This window comes from Anas platyrhynchos, chromosome 27, assembly GCF_047663525.1.
Source record: "Anas platyrhynchos isolate ZD024472 breed Pekin duck chromosome 27, IASCAAS_PekinDuck_T2T, whole genome shotgun sequence".
Taxonomy (NCBI): Eukaryota; Metazoa; Chordata; class Aves; order Anseriformes; family Anatidae; genus Anas; species Anas platyrhynchos.
In genome coordinates this window covers 3,699,443-3,718,128 of record NC_092613.1, presented here as the reverse complement: position 1 = coordinate 3,718,128, position 18,686 = coordinate 3,699,443, and the positions used below count along the sequence as shown (strand labels likewise).

General features: G+C 43.2%; 2 protein-coding genes across 32 annotated transcripts; one reads left to right on the top strand and one right to left on the bottom strand.

Moving 5' to 3' along the window:
* Positions 1-708: 708 nt before the first annotated feature.
* OARD1 (O-acyl-ADP-ribose deacylase 1) lies at positions 709-4,252 on the bottom strand. Of its 5 annotated transcripts, none has more exons than XM_072028431.1 (6): positions 4,225-4,252; positions 3,644-3,711; positions 2,969-3,113; positions 2,762-2,820; positions 2,283-2,395; positions 709-1,955 (listed from the first exon to the last, which is right to left on the bottom strand). In XM_072028431.1, exons 1-6 carry the CDS (start codon positions 4,235-4,237, stop codon positions 1,853-1,855), a joined length of 501 nt encoding a protein of 166 aa, XP_071884532.1. In that variant the 5' UTR covers positions 4,238-4,252; the 3' UTR covers positions 709-1,852. The 5 variants fall into 5 exon arrangements, with proteins under 5 accessions (XP_071884532.1, XP_071884531.1, XP_027300874.1 ...); XM_072028430.1 differs by having other exon boundaries at positions 4,229-4,249; XM_027445073.3 differs by lacking the exon at positions 4,225-4,252 and adding an exon at positions 4,127-4,206.
* A 161-nt stretch (positions 4,253-4,413) lies between these two features.
* NFYA (nuclear transcription factor Y subunit alpha) lies at positions 4,414-17,759 on the top strand. 27 transcript variants are annotated; one of them, XM_072028423.1, is made up of 10 exons: positions 4,414-4,566; positions 7,493-7,614; positions 9,318-9,398; positions 11,659-11,805; positions 13,087-13,218; positions 13,853-13,958; positions 14,472-14,620; positions 15,406-15,579; positions 15,961-16,062; positions 16,895-17,759. In XM_072028423.1, exons 2-10 carry the CDS (start codon positions 7,540-7,542, stop codon positions 16,946-16,948), a joined length of 1,020 nt encoding a protein of 339 aa, XP_071884524.1. In that variant the 5' UTR covers positions 4,414-4,566; positions 7,493-7,539; the 3' UTR covers positions 16,949-17,759. The 27 variants fall into 27 exon arrangements, with proteins under 27 accessions (XP_071884524.1, XP_027300858.1, XP_071884523.1 ...); XM_027445057.3 differs by having other exon boundaries at positions 14,454-14,620; XM_072028422.1 differs by having other exon boundaries at positions 9,318-9,401.
* Positions 17,760-18,686: the final 927 nt, after the last annotated feature.

Genomic DNA, 18,686 nt, shown 5'->3' with positions numbered 1-18,686 from the left:
AAAATTAATCTGGCAAGTGAGACATCCTGGGACAGCCCCATGTGAAATATTTCCTTCCAAAGTGCAGCACGATGAAAAGGGAGCGTTACTAGGTGCCAAAAAGTTTCATGAGTACGTGCAAACATGGAGACACAGAGGGAAATGGAAAGCACAGTCCTCCTATGTAAAACAAAGCTCAGACCAAAGGTCACAGGGAAGCTCATCAGCTAGAAAACCGAGCCAGACAGGGGTTGTTCTTCCAATTACTTTTTGATGTTGGTTGCTGCAGTCACAGGCTGGAATGGTGCTACACCCACACACACCCTGACTGCAGAAGTCTCTTCACTAAACTGCACTCAATTCTGGCACAAACTTTCCAGGCAACAAAAACAAGCAGCAGTGAGAACACCTTTGTGCAGCCACTGTGGATTTCATGTCTTTGCCACTGGCTCTAAGAAACAAACATAAATAAGCACAGGAACTAAATCAATGAACAGTCCTGATGTTCACTCATGATCAGCTCAATACTCCCAGTTCCTATTTGCTTTACTCAGTTTATTTCTCTGAGTTGTGGATTTAGCTATAGCGAAAAAATAAGTTCACAAAAAAAAAAAAAAAAAGGATAGTCAACAGAGAGGAACAGTATGAAGCTCTTACAGACAAACAGAATTTGCAGGTCTGCATAAATAACGAAAACATACAATAGATTCATCCATAACACACAAAACAGAAAAGGCTCCATACGTTTAATAGGTCATAAAAAGTAACTAGGAACCCTATTTTACAACAACAAAATCTTGACTGTCTCATCTATTAGTTTTATTCAACATATCTTGCATTTTCACAAGCATTCAGTATGACAGAAGTCAAAACATTTGGTATTACAGGACAGTGGGGAAAAAAAGAAACAAAGGAAATGCTGAGAGTGGGTTAGTTCTTCAGCACTGGAAGCAAATTTTCCAAACTCCAGTGTACAGCATCGGTCTAATACACTGATTTGTGATTATCTGGTGACAACAAACACCAAACCATACACAACAGCTCAACCACAAAAGCAGTTAAAAAAAAAAAAAAAAGGCAAAAAGCAAACCTTGCCTTCCACACCATTTTTTTTTTTTACAGCCCATCAGTCGTTCATATGCGAAGACTCAAAAAACTGAGTTCTTCATGCCATATGAGTCATATCACACAAAATACACCAACTAGGTGTCTTTACAAGTCTCCAGGATCCCCTTTCAAAACCTTTTTCCTCCAGTTGTGTACAGCCAAAACGTATACATAGGGATGTTCTTTGCAATGACTGTGCTCTGATCTGACAGCAGAGCACTGCGGAAACATTTGCTTCACGTTGACAGCACAATTCTCCTTGGCACAGTCTCATAACAAAAATACTTGCTTCCAAAAGATAAAAATTTTCAATCTTATATAGAGTAATTATACTTTATGTGAACACAGCAAAACTTTAAAAAAATAGAAATGGCAGGGCTCCACAGCTCATCCTGATGAACCAGAACAAATCAACTAATAAGCAGCAGCAGGCAGCTCCAATTTCACTCTGCACAGGAACTGGCTGCTTTCAACAGAAGCTCCAGTTCACAGCCAGGTGCTCTGCGGAGGACCAGTGACATCTGGTGGCTTCGTGGGACATGCCAGAAACTCCCTGAGGGTTCAACACAGCCTCCCTAAACACAGCATCCTAAATTAGCTGCTCTGGGACTTCTGCTCTTTTTGTTTTCCTATTAAGCCACTGCCAACACAGGAGTGAGCTATACTCAGAAGAATGTGCTCAGCATGCAGTTTCCCCCTCTCATCAAGTTAAGAAGTTGCCATTCTTGAAAGCAAGGGAAACGAGGCCATCTTTGAACTCTTCTGCTCACAGAGTGTAAACGGTAATCTTTATATCTGTGTCTTCAAACACTTCCCCAAGTATTGCTGAAACTTTATCCCAATCCAAGCGGTCAAGTCCACACCCGATCCTGGAAAATAAGACACCAAAACAACTGTAATGAGCTCTTTTGGAGCATGCTATGAACAACTAGCCCTTCAGGCAGCTACAATTTTATGTGGAACTAACTCACCACAAATCAACATAATGCAGATAAAATACAGAAATAACCAAGCCCGAATGCTTTGCTATCATTTAAACCCACTGGGAAACGCACGCTTCATTTACACAATTGAAAAAAAGGGTTATATTGAAGGGGATACTTGAACTCTTATCTCATAGTAGGGAATCATCTCTCAAAAATCGTTCTACCTGAGCAACGCTGAATTACTTATAGCACACTAACTGGCATTCTTACTTGGGCATGGAAATGTCCGTAACTCCGTTGTTTAGACAGTGAGTTTTCATGGCTTCTAAACTCTTCCGCATATCCTCGTAAGTGGGTTTATGAGAAACTTTCTTCTTTGTAATCTAAGTATAAATATAAAAGGTCAGTAGTGCCTTTGGTGCAATCATTGCAACCTTTTTTTTTTTTCAAAGCATGCTACACCACACTCAAGAGTCTCTACTTTCAGATTTGCTACTATAAAAGAAAAAAGAACTACACTTCATAGCTTGAAGCAGTATAAATTAGCAGCTGATTCTCTGAACTTCAAAGTATGAACATGCACACACAAGGAAGCTTGGCTTCTCCTCAAGGAGGAAGACTTGAGTAATGCATCTCACTTTTTTTAGAAGAACATACTCAAAAAATCCCTCACAACTCTTAAAGCCCTAGTAACAACATCTAATACAGCTTAGTTACAGGGAAGCGCTGGAGTCCTGTCCTCCTCTTACCAGGTAGTAAATATACCGGTCATCTCTTTGGAGAACTGCCACCTCTCCAGTTTTCTTTTCTAAAGAGAAAAGGAAAACATTACTTTTAAAACAGTTAAAGTCCACTACATAATGACCCCAGCAACCCCCCTACCTTGGAACACCCTTACTGCTGGGAGCCATTTAACCCTTACGCCCCCACATGCCTACCCCACACGTATCACTCACGTTGATCCAACAGCTCCTGGACGCCTCCAAACTTTTTCTTAAAAAGAACAGCAATGCCTGCGCCCATGCGACAGTCCTCACTGATGCAATGGGCCAAGGCGTCCGTCTGGGGGCATGAGAAAAGGTCTCCCTTAACACACTTGATCTGAGGAACAACACAAACACAAGGGGGAAAGCTTAGAGGACAGACTGTGATAACAACACACCTGCAGCTAGGCAAGCCCACATGATAACACCTGTGAGGCACTGAGCTTTAGATGCCATTTACAAGTAAACGGATTTATTATGAGCTGTGAACATGACAAGAAGATAACTTATCTTTTCTACAGGATCAGCTATGATAATCAAGTGCCAGCTCAGCAGTTCATTTTACACAACTGATAAAGGAAAATGATGTAATACAGAGTACAAGTGCCTTAGTGCACATCCTCAACACGCTGCCAGTATGGCAGTGCTCCGTACACCTAGATATTCAAACGCTTAAGCTCTGTGCTGATGTGAAATATGTACTTCACCGATTGAAGTACAAAAGCAAAAGAAAATTAGTAATAACTTGAAAAGCAGTCACTCTCCTCCCCAAAGCTACGTGGTACAACCACCTCTCATGTTAGTAGGGAACGTCTCTTCACAGAGACGCATCACAGCGATAGCCCACACAACCCATTTTCTACGCACTCTCTCCCCTTGCTCCTTGAAGACCTGGGTGGCCATGGTAACGTGGGCTATGGTGAAGACTCCCGTGGCTAGAAAGATGACAGAGAGAAAAAGTTGTTAGAACCCCAAACTAGGCAATAAACTCGTGTGACAGAAGGCGCAGGGCTGAGACTGCCTTTAGAGGCCACTGTAAGCAGACAAAACACCCCCTTGGCAAAGGAGGAGGAGAAAAAAGAGAAAAGCAGCAGCTGCGGGGTGGGGGAGGGGGGAATGAAGCACCCGCAGCACCCCACAGCTCGGCCCGTGAGGCGCCAGCAGGCCCCAGCCCGAGGCTAACGCAGAAGCAGCACCCACGGGCCTCGGCTCCTGCTCCGGGCCGGAAGGAGACGCGGCAGGGGGAAACCCCAGCGGGCAGGGCGCGAGGAAGGAGCCGGAGGAGCGGGGCTGGCGCCGCCCCGAATCTGCCCAGCGCTGCCCACATCGCCAGGCCCGGCCCCGCTTCACCGCTAGGCCGCGCTCGGCCTCCCGCACAAAATGGCCGCCCCCCGCCCCCCCTCAGCCGCCTCTCTAGGCAGCCCGGAGGACCTCCCTCTCTATGGTACCCGCCCAGAACATTCCGCCGGCCGCCCCACGGCGCACGCGCGAGGCGCCAGGAGGCGGGGCCGAGGAGGAGGTGGGAGGGAGGGGGCGGAGCCGGAGCGGCGCGTGCGCACTGCGGGCCGTCACCGCCCCGCCGGCCGCCCTCCCTCCCTACGGCGCATGCGCGGGGGCGGCGGGCGGGCGGGGCCATCCGCCGAGGGGGGCCACGTGCGGGGGGCGGGGCCGGCGGGAGGCGGCCTTTGTCCGGGGTTGGCCGCCATCTTGCGCGGAGGCGCTGATTGGGCTGCGGCGGGCGGCGGCGGAGCCAATCAGTGGCGGGGCCCAACCGGGGGAGCGCGGCCCGGGTGAGCGCGAGCAGCCAAGATGGCGCCCCCAGCGCCCCGGGCGGGGCCGGGCGGGGGCAGGGGGCCGGGGGCGGCGGAGGGGGACGGGGACGGCCCCGGGGCAGGAGGGGGCCCGAGGGGGACGGGGAGGTCCCGGGGGGACGGAGGAGTACCGCGAGGTACCCGGGGGGACGAGAGGGCAGCGGGGAGGAGGCTGCGGAGGGCACCGGGAGGTGCTGGGAGGGTGGAGGGGAAGGAGCGGGGCAGGCCCCGGGCACGGCCCGGTTCCGGCAGTGCCTCCCTCCTGCCCGGCCCTCCTTCCCCCGTAGGGCCCGGTCCTGCCTGTACGGGGCGGCTGGGGGGCGGTAGGGCCCCGCCCTCGGGAGGGGGAGCCTTGTAGTTTGGCAGATGTCCCCCGGTGGGAGCCGAGGGAACGGCCTGGAGCTGTGCCAGGGGAGGTTGAGGTGGGCAATGAGGAGCCATTTCTGCTCAGACAGAGCGGGCAGGCGTTGGGACGGGTTGCCCAGGGAGGTGGGGGAGTCCCCGTCCCTGGGGGGGCTCCAGGAGAGGTTGGGGCTGGTGCCTGGGGATGCCGTTCAGTAGGTTGGACCGGATGATCTTGGAGGTCTTTTCCAACCTTAGTGATTCCTGCTGCCAGATGGGCACCTTCTCTTCATTCTTCTCCTCATCCCCTCCTCTCACTCCCCATCCCATTACCAAGGTGGGCAGCCCCCCCCACCCCCTCCAGGAGTCCCAGTGCCAGGCACCAAATGGCAGCTGTGAGCCCCCATCTGAAGGGAGCTGCCCCCAGGGAGCTGCGGCCCCACTGAGGAAAGCCCCAGGGCTCAGGCTGTTCTGCCACACAGTAAAAATGCCTCTGTCTGAATCTCCCTGCCCTGCAAGTTGGGTATGGAGACCGCAAACAACACACGGGTGCCACACGTTGGATCCCGTTCAGCAGCGGGAGATGAGGCAGGGGCGTCTCCGTGCTGGTGTTCAGTGAAAGCCTGTCCCCGGCTTTGTGGGGGTGGCTGTCCTCTGCTGGTGTCCTTTGAGGACTGTGATCAGCCCTGGAGAGCTGTGCCAATTCCTTGGGTTTTCTCCAGGAAATGTGGGGTGTGTTTCTCAACGGTACTTTCGTGCTGACTAATTCCTGGCATAGGGAACTGCTCCTGTAGGTTCAGTCGCACGCAAACACGTGAACATGTGAATAAAACGAGCTCTGAAGTCATCTTCAGTGCAGACAAGGGCCCAGTGAGGAGGAGCTGACAAGTGAGCTCAGGGGGAGGAGCTCGCCCATTGAAGCAGAACACGATCGTTGCGATTTAACTCTGATAGAGTAACGCTGCTGCTCTTCTGCTCTCATGAAGGAAATGAAGTAATCCCTCGGAGGATGATCCGGCACGTGTAAAACCTTCTGTCTATAACGCTGGCTAGCCACAGCTTGTGCAAAGAATTAGGACTACGATGCTGCTGATTTTTTATGCTAACAAGATATGGGCTTGACACAGGGGTCTGAGAAGAAGCGTTCCCAAATATACATATCCCTGTGCTTAATTTGGTGTAAAGAAAGCCAGAGAACTTTTGGCAAATACAGTTTAGTGGCATCCCATGCTTGTCACTGAAAAACTTCCCTGCAGAATGAGATGTGGGAGCTGTTTCCTGATAGTCCCACAAGCATTTAGGGCAGAAATTAAGTATATTTGGGCAATCTCTGGAATAACTGTTACTAAATGGGCCAAGGATGGAGTCAACATTGCATCCAAATGAGCCTTTCTGCGCTGGGACTCAGAGTATCCGTGTGATTTCCAGGGTTAGTGTTGCTGCATCCAAATTGTGAACAACAGATCTGATCCTTGCTCTACTACAGCTGAGCATTATGGCCCCCGTAGTACACGTGCTTCTGATCTGTTTTGTTACATACTGCTTTTTGCCTGTTTCTTCATAGTTACACAGTGTTTGGTGTTAACACTGAAGAAATCCGTGGTGAATAAAATCATTGTGTTTTTTTATAAGGTTACAGGAGTAAGGTAGCGTTGCTAAGATAACTCAAGGCACTGAAGTACAAAGGATGTTGTAAAGCTAAGGAGCAGGGAACGTGAGCGGTGTCGTTAGGTAGTTACTGCAGTGTCTATTACAGCTAGAGGAAATTGGGACTGCATTTCATATATTTCTTTGAAAACTGAAGGGGCCTGTTGCTTTTTTTTTGTTGTGGTTGAAAAAAAGGAAAGTCACACTCTGCTTTTTCACTGGAGCAGTAGGTACATGCTCAGCCATAGCTTAAATCAAGTACATCATTAAAAGTAGCCATAAGAATCCTTCCTTTGTTGATCAGCTGAGAAGAAATGTCAGGGAGAAGCAGGTTATGGAACCAAGTATTTTATTTCAGCTCTGTGTTCGTTGTGTGGCTAGGCAAGAGTCCAAGAAATGAGAGGTCTGCTGTCTGTTTTGAAAATACAAGAAAGGAGGAGAAGAAGGAAGAGATAAAAGGAGGCAGTGCCGTGTAGTTGGGGAAGGAGAGCCTGTTTCACTTATCTTTATTGAAGTCTCAAAATCTCATTCAGTTTTGCACCTAACCGTTGCGTTTTGTGATTTTAAGAGCAAACGCTGCTCTCCCCCGCCAGTAAGCACTGTAGGCAGCTGTCCACAGGCCAGAATATGCAGAGCGAAACAAGCAGGTTTACAGCTATTACTTGAAGATAATTACAGAATTGAGTTTGAGATAATAACGTGTTTTTTTAAATAAAAATGCCAGCTTTGTTAATAAATGAAAGTACAGTGCCATGAAGGAGGTAAGTCCTTGGTGAAGCAGCAGCTCTGACTGTGTGACTGTGACCAAGGCGTCACTTCACTGGTAGCAGGTGGTTTGCTTTCCAGCTACTGTAGGATGATGCGAATTTTTCAGCCTTGGGACAGTTATCACATGTTTTTTTTCTTGCCTTGCCAGCTACACGGACTGAGGTGTGCCTTGTTCAGCGTTGGAACTGAAGCGCTATGGAGCAGTACACAGCCAACAGTAACAGTTCCACCGAGCAGATCGTTGTGCAAGCTGGGCAGATTCAGCAGCAGGTATGGGAAGTTAAAGTGGGTGATTTGGCACTGCCAGTGCTGAATTGCAAACCTACTTCTTCTCAGAGTTCCGCAGAATCAGCGAGATGTCTCATGATACTGTCTGGATGTGTGTTTACCTGACTTGGGTCAGCTGAGCAGTTTAACATTGAGTTGTTTTATCATTGAAGTCAGAGTAAATAGGCTTTTTTTTTAAAAAAAAAAAAAAAAAAAAAAAACTTGTAATTTTATGGTATATATTATCGAATTTCAGTGGAGTGGGGAATTTGCAGACTGGAAGTGATGTGAAGAAAATAGCAAATCCTCTGAAAATGGAGGAAACAAAATACTAATCCAAAGAGTCAATTGTCCGCAAGGAGCAATGCAGATTTCCCCCCAAAATGAAGTAAATTTTTGTTCAAGCCAATAGAGCCTTTCTCCAGCTTTCTCAAATTGAAATCCTTCAGTTTAGTACTACAGATAGATGAAAATGAACACACAGTACAAGAATTGGGGGGAAAACAAAGCAACTAAAAGAAAACCACCTTGTATCTTTGGATAAATTCATCTGTTCCAGAATGAACTTCCTAGTTTACATGTTAGTGTGAAGGCTATTTGGTTGGTTTTTGTTCTATTTTGTTTTGTTTTTAAGGCTTGTAGGTTTTTAGTGTTATTAAGCTATTCACATAGGATAATACATTCTCAGATGAGCCGTGCTGTTGCTGAATTTTTGTTGCATCTTAGGTTCATTCAAGGCAAGAGGCGCTTCTTAGTTTGTCTTGCATGTCGATGAACCACTGGGTTATGTTCCCAATGAGACGTACTCTGCTTTGGTATCAGCCTATTTGAGGGTTTGATAGCTGGGACCAGCTTCTTCCACTGAATTTAGTAGGAGAACAAGATTATAGTTAAGGATGGAAAATGACAAATTAAGAATTATCAAAAATACCTGCTTCCAGCAGGTAACCAAAGATACAAAGGCATCAATGAAACCAAAGGTAGGTAAAGGGCATTAAACATACATGAACTTCTTTCATTTTATCTCATACTCTCAAAGCCAGTGTTGTACTGTACATGAAACATTTTTCTAAGATTTTTTAATAGGCCAGCTGTAGTACAGCTTTTAGTAGAGAGATGTCGTACATCTCCCCAAAAGCTAAGGCAGTTAACATTGATTATTTTGGGACTCTTACTAAAGAGGCTAAAGATAGATGAGGCTTTTAGACTTAACTGCTTTTGCAACCTCTCAAGATCATCCTTGAAGGTCAGTGGTGGGAAGAGGCGATGATGCACAGGTGACACAGATGAAGCCTGTAGTCTTTGCTGCTCTTCTGTGCAGGAAGAAATGTATGGCCTTTATTGTAACTAACAAGTCTGGACAAAAATCTGGACCATTTTGCAGTAAAAAGTCAAGCAGTGAAAGGAGACATTATGCAGAAAGGTAGGAGCCTAAAACAACGAAGCAGAGGCTTTTGAGTTCTGGAAAATGACCTCCTGTGTTCTTTGTAACTGATTTTTGTTTGGGATGTTGAAGGCTGTCAGTATCATACACAGGTTTGCCAGCATTCTGTTCTTAGATCTGCTAAGTATAATCACGTTCCATATGTTCTGAGAGCAGCATATATGAATTCTAAGATTCATCCTCTTCCAGCAAAGTGTGGTTGTCTCTTGTCTGAGCTGTGCATTTCCATGTTTCAAGCTATTCCTGTTCCTATTCCCAGCAGCAGGGTGGTGTCACTGCTGTCCAGCTGCAGACTGAGGCTCAGGTGGCATCCGCCTCAGGCCAGCAAGTCCAGACCCTCCAGGTAGTGGTGATCTCTCTAATTGTGTTTGTGAGCACTGCATGACCCTCCCCATCACCACATATCTAATGCTGTGTTTCTTACAGGGTTTGAAATAGGGGCAGGAAAATTGGTGGCCATTACTACATGTTTGATGTGAGCTTTCCGTAAAGAGCAGGGGTTACAGCTTTTCATTGGATCTCAGATGCATTCGTGAATTCCAGCCATTGTAATTCTGAAAGCAAATAGTGGTTAAAATGGGACTCAAAAGGAAATTTAAAAAATATTTATGTATAAGATAATGAACTCAAAAGTCAGAACTGAAGTGATGCAACCCAAAGATTTTCCGTGCTTTCAAGGATTGGATTTCTGGTACCCACTGTGAGTAGTTCTGTGTCTTCCCTACATGAAAGGGACAGAGGTGGCAGATGACCCACCAGCTTGAAGAGTGAAACTTCATCTGTGATTGGAAAAGGTACCGGGGGATGGTATTAGCTCCTGCAGGACTGAGATGGCTGATTTTTTATTTATACGAGAACAACACAGAAACCCAGGAGTATGTGTTCTAACAACAAATGCATCAGAAATTGGAGAGAAAAGCAAGGTCATTTCTTGATATATTTCACCCTTGATTTTGTTCACACTGATTTATTTCAGCGTGAAGTGTTTTGCATCTTGCAAGCATTCACAAATGTTACTTTGTTAGCTCACAGAGGAGATTTTTAAAGGAGTTGATAAACCCTGGACAGTTATAGCAATTTATTAGCGAGTTGTTCACTCAGTATTTTGGTTTTGTTTGAGGCTTGAATGGACTTGCCAGGTGTAAAGTTGAACACAGCATTTTTTATGTTTGGAATTGAAACACGGAAAGCTGGCTGACTTGAATTGCTTGGGTCACTGTGCCCTTCCAGTTCCACCCACCTTTTTTTGTTGTTGTTTTTGCTTGCTCTAATGCATTAACAAGACTCCTGGAATGTACATTTATCTTTCTGCTTATTGGGTGTAGTCCTGCTGACCGCTTCTCTGGCTGACACGAGCATGCTTTTATCTCTTGTAATTCAATAAAGTACTACCAGTTTTGCTAGTGACTCCTATGTGATAGTAACAAGGTTGAGGAACGGAACGATGTAGCAGGGGTGTGGGGTGACCTGTAAAGCCCCAATATTCTATTTAGCCTGCTGGTTCTTGAGGTCCCACAATGGTGGTGGCTGGATGTGTGTTCACGTGTATTTTGTTAAGGTATTTCAACTATGTGAAGTGAAGATTATTTTTTTTTTAGGCATTCAGAATGTGATGGAAATCTGTGCTGATATTCAGTCTGGTGCTCTACAGTGAGAGTGGTTGAAGAGCAAACATTCAGTATTGCATGTTCTTGAAACCTACAGCTCAAAAACCCAAGAACTCAGTGACTTTGTTGTTCAACAACAAAAACAACACAACTTGGGGCATGGCTAAGGGCGATTACCTGTTACCTATTTTACAAGCCTCATCTCACATTTCAGCTTACTGTAGTCTTTTCGAAGATTTATTTTGGGGAGTTTGGGGAATTAGCAGGTAAAGATGTTTAAAGAGAGAAGTTTCCCCTTGCCTTTCTTTTCATTAGCCTTTTTCCTAGTGGCCAGCTGCAGTGACTTTTAATGCAGAATTTAGAGAGGCTGCAAGCCTTGTTGGTCCAAGAAGTGGCTGCTGCATGTGCTGTGTTGCTCTTCCTTACTGAACTACATTTTGTGTTGCTACATGAATAATTTCATTTAGTAACCATGAAGAGATTCTCTAAGAATATCACCTGCTATAGATACTGGTTAGGAAACAGAAATTGTTTAAGCACTTAATTGGAGAGAGTGGAAGCTACTGCAGAGTCTCTCTGCCAGAATGGCTTATTTAGAGCTCTTCTCATTAGGAGCCCCAGTCAAAGATTAGTAGTAGTGACGTGGTTAATGAAGCTTCTTTTACAACACTTTGCTCTTGGGCTGTGCATGAACGTAGTTAGTGTATCTGAAAACATACCTCATGCCTTTCATGCTTTATTGCAATTAGATGGGAGATATTGGTTAGACTGTAGCAGAAAAAGTTAATTTGAAAACTCCAGCAGCATAGCACGGAAGAAGCTTTAGAAACTAAAGGTATTAATGCTGATTATCAGCCCAGTTCAGTGATTGTCACTGCATTCCAGTAGGTAAGCACTCATTCTCACGTGGTAGTTGCTTTAGGTTCTGGTTTCATACCACCAGACGTTTTCATTGTTCTGTTTGTGTTTGTTTTTTCTTTCTTTCCTGTTTCCTAGGTCCAGGGTCAACCGTTAATGGTGCAAGTAAGCGGAGGCCAGCTGATCACATCAACTGGCCAGCCCATCATGGTGCAGGCAGTGCCTGGGGGTCAGGGCCAGACAATAATGCAAGTCCCAGTTTCCGGAACGCAGGGACTGCAGCAGGTGAGATAACTCTAATTTTATCGAAGATTAATTGCAGAGAATGAACTGTGATGTTCTTACCCTGTCAGATAGTGTGTTTGCCTCAGCACTGTTAAAATAAACTGGGCAGCTCTGGTTGTTTTCCAGCTGTGGATCTGCCACAGTGAGCTGCCTATTTAAAAATGCAACTAAAATGTGCTTTGTGCTTGGTTTTCATATTGTAAGGGATGGTGCAAACCTTTTAAGTGCAGTCCATCAAAATATAGCTAGACCTTGGTGTTTTCTTTTTTTAACTGACCATTACGGTATAGTTGGTGGTCTGGTGCCTACTCAAGTTATGGCTAGAGAGAGGATTTTAAAAATTATTTTTAAGAAAATTAAAGCTTCTTGAAGTAAATCCTTGTGCTTGAGTTCATCTATTATGTGATGGCTGAAGGTGCATTTAAATGTTTCCATTGCAAAGAAAGTAATAGTGTAGAAGGAAATCTGATGATTTTATTAGAAACAATTATTTTTAAATACTTAAGCAAGTTTTTAAATTTCAGCGGGTGCTCAACGTGTGTTCCTCTAAAGTAAGGGAAGAACTGTAATGGCAGCTTAATGAAAGTGTTCTAGTGATTAGAGAATGAGGTTTAGGAATAAAGTTCTACACAGTTCAGGTTGCACACGTTGTGTTGGTGTCTTGAGAGGTTTATTTAGTTACTGAATTCAGTTTCCTTGATTGAAAGACAATATTTTTCAGGTTAGGTTCTTTACAGTCTGGTTGTTGAGGAAAGTCTGTAACTTGTTTTTAAAGCAGAAGCGACAAACTATATTCCAGTTTCTCTTTGTATCACACAAATATTTACATTGATGGATAGACCTCTCAGCAAAGCTGAAAATATTTTTGTATGTGTCCAGGAGTATTTCTCTATGCTGGATAATTAACGCTTTACAGATACTTTAAATCTTACTCTACTTTTTTTTTCTTTGACCTGAGTGTTGTTGTTGCTAGTTTCACGTGAGTTATTTATTTCTTCAACTGTTTTACTCTGTAAGCAGCGGAGAGTTGCTAGGGCATGATGACACTGGCATGTTACATTTCCTCTGTTCTGTACGGTCCTGACAGCTGATGCATCAGTGACTGCTGTGTTGTAGAGAGGAATAAATTAAAACTCTTTGTTTTAAAATGGAAAAATGAGAAGAATCAGTGCTTTCTTTGTAACAGTAAATCATCCTCAGAGATGATGTGGTAATGCTGAGGCCAAGGAGGGAGAATTAAGAGGTATAGTTAATGTTCCTTTCTGACTCTTTCTTCCACAGATTCAGTTGGTCCAGCCAGGTCAGATTCAGATTCAAGGTGGGCAGGCTGTGCAGGTACAGGGGCAGCAGGGCCAGACCCAGCAGATCATTATACAGCAGCCACAGACTGCAGTTACTGCTGGCCAGACACAGGTAACTGCACCAGCATGAAAGGGTTTTCTTGAGAGGCGTAGGAAGAGAAACTTGACAAATGACTTAAGATGTGGTTAAGTAAAAAGGAAAAAATATTTATTAATGTTGAGGAGAACTTGAGAATAAAGTTAATATTTTTGTAGTGTTTTCATGCATAACTCTGGGACAGAATGAATAGACTGCATGTTCTTATCCATCGTGTTTCTGTATATTTGTTCATGGCTGTTTTCATCTCTTTGTTGAAATTTGACAAAATATTGCTAATTTCATACTTTCGCCATTTTGTGAAATAGTCTAGTTGTACCTGGGTTTTCTGCTGTTTTTGTTGTTTAGGACCAAAATTAAATTTCTGAGCAGACTGGTTCTTCCTTTAATATATTGCTAGTGAGACAGGAAATCTAGAACTTGTTTCTTTGAATGTTAAGTACTGCAGTGTTAGAAAAAGTTTATTAAACGTGCTTCAGGTACTTTCTCTTCAATTCAGTGGGTTTGTGCTCCATCCTATTTCTTTATGCTGGTAATAAAGCAAAAGAAATACATGCCTGAAACATCATAAGCACTTTGTGTTAATTCAGGAAATGTGAAATATGGGAAAGAAGCAGTTTATAAAAGTTACTGTGTTCTTTGTTTTTAGACTCAGCAACAAATAGCAGTTCAAGGACAACAGGTAGCACAAACGGCTGAAGGCCAGACCATAGTCTATCAGCCAGTTAATGCTGATGGAACCATTCTCCAACAAGGTAGGAGCTTTGGTGCAAAAATTCAGGACTTCTCCAAATCTGTCTTATGGATTTTACTGCCTTGTAATTATTGTCAAAGAAAACAGCGAGTTACAATGTTGGTTGGTAATGCTGTGATTGTTTTGATATGAATTGTTGTCACAGCGAATGGAAGAAGAAATGTTTGTTTTATAAAGGAATTTAGCAGGTATTGTTTTCCCCAGAAAAATCAAAAATTGCTTTTTTCTTCGGCAAGGTCTATTAGGATAGAAACACTTGAGTTTGCTTTTACACTTCAGACCTGAGGCTGAGATTACTGTGCAGATACAAAACATACCAAGCATGAGGACCGGGTGATGGAATTTAGTTAAGAACTCGCAATGCATTTCTAAATCCTTTTGCATCTTACGGAAGGGTGAATGAGTGAAAAACAGAAGTGGGACTAATGGTGTTCCCTTCTTTCTGTGTGCGTGTTTTTGTTTTTCTTTTCTTCTTTTGTGTTTTATTTTCTTAAAGTTACAGTCCCTGTTACAGGCATGATCACCATTCCAGCAGCCAGTTTGGCTGGAGCACAAATTGTCCAAGCGGGAGCCAACACCAATACCACCAGTAGTGGACAAGGGACTGTTACAGTGACGCTGCCAGTTGCTGGAAATGTTGTCAACTCAGGGGGAATGGTTATGGTATGTATTTAACTTTCCATTGATCTTTTTAAAGGTTGAGCTTTGAGGTATCTGTGCACAAGGCACTATCAGAGATTCTTGTCAACTTAATATGGTCAGTCTTCTCAGCAGCTACCAAAGTTTTCAGTTTTAGTGGCCTATGTCCTATTGTGACTTATGTATTCCTGTACTTTTGTTCTACTACAGCAATTGAGTTAAAAAATCTAGAAGCTAAAATTCAAAATAAGCTGTTAACTAATAAGCAGACATTTAGAGAGATTTAATTGACTATTCCATTTCTTGAGGATGCCTTCTTAATGTTTTTTTCTGATTCATACGAACACATTTTCTGCCAGTTCTTACTTCTTTGTAGTGTGATACCTTTTAACTTGAATTTTATTGTTCATCTCCACTAGATGTCAGCATCTCTACAAGTAATAAATGCTTAAGAAATGTTAACGAAATTCACATATAAATTAAATAAGTGATAACCAGAAAGAAAGGGAAGTGATGGCATGTCAAGGATGCAAGTTGTACAAGAAGCAGTAACGTGGTCATAGAATTGTACGTTGTATTGAACTTTTAGTATTATCAGGAAAAAAGCAAGCACAGATGATGATGTGTGATTTATTTGTTTAAATTTGTTCTGCAGTTTGAGAACAACTGTATTACTTCTTTCAACTTAAATAGGTACATTACCTGAAGAAAAAACAAACCCTTTCCATTCTAAACATATTTGATTTTAATTATTCTTGCATTCTATTTTTTTCCAACTATAAGTACTAAAATCATTCTTCTCTGTATAGATGGTACCTGGAGCTGGATCAGTACCAGCTATCCAGCGAATACCTTTGCCTGGAGCAGAGATGCTTGAAGAAGAGCCCCTGTATGTAAATGCCAAACAGTATCACCGGATCCTTAAGAGGAGGCAGGCACGTGCGAAGCTTGAAGCAGAGGGAAAAATTCCCAAAGAAAGAAGGGTGAGAACATAACTCGAATCTGATACAGGGCTGCTCTATGAGAAAGGCACAGAAAAGCATCTCTACCAGAGAAATAAGGATTGGAAACATAGTATTTTTCAATGTTTCTTGTTCATAAGCTACATCAGAGTAATTTCTTAGTGTCCCTTGGTGGCAGTAATACTTCTTTTCCATATGTTTAATTGTTGAATAGGTATGTAACTGTGTTGCAAAGAGGCATTTACTGTAAGTGTTTTATCTCAGGGGTGGGTGGGGAAGGATGGGGTCCAGGTAGGCTGTTTTAGTGAGTTGGGAATTTCCCCAGTGTTCTCATTTACTTGGAATTACTGAACTAGAAAGTGCAGACTGCTCTCATTACTCTCCTCTTCTGTACTGTGACAGAAATACTTGCATGAATCTCGGCATCGTCACGCCATGGCCAGGAAACGAGGAGAAGGTGGACGGTTCTTCTCACCAAAGGAAAAAGACAGCCCTCATATGCAGGTAAGCAGAGTTTTGTCTGTCCTTTGGACAGATGACACTTTTGTTAATTCAGAATGCACGTTAGGGATGCATTTCCACTGTTTTCTTTGTTCTTTTTTTGGAGCTAGGCTGCTGACTTTTGTCCCTCTCCGCCCTTGGTTTTATGTTTCAAGCATTGTAAAGAAACATTCTCTTCTTGCAGAGAACAAGCACCTATTTGCCTTGAGTAATTCATTCATAGTAATGTTGATAGAAATGTATTCACTTTGTTACACAGAGAGAGAGAATGCTTGTATTTGTTGTCCTAAGAAATACAGTCTGTGCAGCAGTTCTGACAGCATACCAGCAGTCTCCTTTTTAGGACATGTGTTAAGGGTAGAGGTACTTTATCTTGCTCATGATGGAAAATTCAAAAATGTTAATGTCTGATTCTTAGTAGAGTACTGATTAATGTAAAAAGCACAAGAAAAGTTTTTTCAAAGGAAAAAATATAATAGGGTAGAAATAACAATTGTTGCTAACTAGTGCTTTAAAGCAGTCCTGTGGCTTCAGTGGAAGAGTGTTTCTCACTCAAAAATGAAATCCTTCCCAAGTACCAGAATCAGACCTAGACCTACCAGCAGTAGGTTTTCCCAAATACCAGAAACAACACATTATTAGGAATTAAAACGGCTTATATATCCCAGTTCTGTTACAATGGCTTATAAAACCCAGTAAAAACATGACCTGTTTAGAGAACAGAAGCAGAGGTGTTATAGGAGTATGTTTTATTGAAATAGGTTTGTGATTATCCGCTGTTACAGAAAAGTGTATGACATGTATAAAATACATGACTTGTATTTTGTATCTGTAGGATCCATCTCAGGCCAACGAAGAAGCAATGACACAGATGATCAGAGTCTCCTAATCACTGCTTAAAGAAAAATGTAACTGAATTCCTGTCCCTTCTGCAAATCTGTTCTACCTTACAAGTGTATCAAGCAAGTCTTTCAATGGGACAATCGCCATATCGCAGCCTATCCTTTTCTACAGAGCAAACACCACGTTTTCAGTGTGTGGTCAAGATTTTAACTGCAGTTGACTCAACAAATAGAAACTTAATGACTTCCTTGGTATACTCTTCTGATGCAGCACAGGGATTTCAAAGTCTGACTGCTCACGCCTTTTTTTCTTTATAACATCTCTTGCATTAAGATTGGCCATGGTGAGAGTGTGCCACTGACTGACCAGCAATAACTGGCATGCTGAAGCAGGGCCAGCAAAGACCTCTTGGAGTTACGGCCCTTCTGTACAGAGACATAATCCAATTTATAGCAACCAGCACTGATATGACTACACCACAGTACTTTCCCAGTAGAGACTTGTTATTTACATCCACTTCTTACACCTTTGGACCTAACTGTCAACTGAACTGTTCACTGCTGTTGCATTTGCACTTGTGAGACTGACAGAAACTGAAGGGGGTTCTCTTAAGCTCTACTCTGTAAAATATGTAAACAGCAAGCTCTGCTCTGGGAAAAGTTCAGCCGTCAAGTCAAAATAATAGAAGTAGGTTGAGATTATTACAGGACTTGATCTATTGTGTATTTGGTCCAAGAAGTAAGGGGAGAGGTTTGTTGTGTGAGGATAAGGATTTAATTAGTAAAAGCAATTTATTGGTGTTTTTTGGTATGTTTATTGCTAGCAGTTGGTGCTTTGAAAGAAGAGTGGATGGTAGTGTGAGGAATGTTTTGGAGATCAGAACCAGTGAGAAAACAAAAAGACCTCCACGCTGACTTTAGAAGTCTCAGTTACACTCTCACACAAAAACTGGCAACTGTATAAAAGGATTAAAACTTCCAAGTGAAAATCTTCCAAAGGATTATTTTTTTAATCTTTCGTCTAACCTGCCAGTCCAGTGCATGGTTTCTCCAAAAGAATTAAAATCTGCCATCTCAGAGTGATAGCACTTGACCATCTTTCTGACAGTGTTTCTTGATGTCTGTTCTAAATCAGTTCTAAAAATTCTCTCCTATGCAGAGTGAGGGTTTGTTTCATGACAGCAGAAGCTCAGGACAACTCAGCTCATCCTGATGTAATTGAAGGACTGTTAAATGAAGGCAGATATTGATGAACCTTTCAGGCTTTTTACAGACTATCCTCTTAAATAAAAAATTAAAAAGTGGCACTTAAGGAAGGAGGAGTACTTGCGTTTGTTTGTTTTTTTTAAGGGATTTTTCATGACCTATAGCTGGTTTCTGGCTGCATATTTTGACAAAGCATAGTTTTCTCTTTCATTCAGTTGCCCATTACAGATTTTTAAGCTTGCTCCATTCTTACTGATTTGAAATGCGTTGATGGAAGCTGTAGTTCGTAAGCCTTTTAACAGATGACACATCTTTCCATGCCCATCTTCTCCCATCTTGACTGAGTTCTGCAGACTCGCTGTGTGTCACCTGCATAGTCTCCTCTCTTCCATTTTTTGTGTTTTGTAGTTAAAACTGAGTCACAGCAGTTAAGCATGGGCTTGGAAATACAGCCAGATGTGACTGGGGGTCTGGAGGGTGTTGATTAAGAACATGAAAAGGGAAGGTGTCAGAGGGGAGAAGTTTTATTGTGGGGAAAATAGCCAAGGAAATGAGAGACTCGTTTAAATTTGGTGAACT

Excerpts from the sequence above, each read along its gene's own strand:
- NFYA (XM_027445054.3), top strand. The coding sequence starts at position 7,540 with ATGGAGCAGTACACAGCCAACAGTAACAGTTCCACCGAGCAGATCGTT. Across the intron at positions 11,806-13,086 it reads GAACGCAGGGACTGCAGCAG|ATTCAGTTGGTCCAGCCAGG; the intron begins GTGAGATAACTC and ends TTTCTTCCACAG. Across the intron at positions 16,063-16,894 it reads AAGACAGCCCTCATATGCAG|GATCCATCTCAGGCCAACGA; the intron begins GTAAGCAGAGTT and ends TTGTATCTGTAG.
- OARD1 (XM_005026825.5), bottom strand. The coding sequence starts at position 4,103 with ATGTGGGCAGCGCTGGGCAGATTCGGGGCGGCGCCAGCCCCGCTCCTC. Across the intron at positions 2,821-2,968 it reads CCAGGAGCTGTTGGATCAAC|AAAAGAAAACTGGAGAGGTG; the intron begins GTGAGTGATACG and ends TTTTCTCTTTAG. Across the intron at positions 2,396-2,761 it reads ACCGGTATATTTACTACCTG|ATTACAAAGAAGAAAGTTTC; the intron begins GTAAGAGGAGGA and ends ATTTATACTTAG.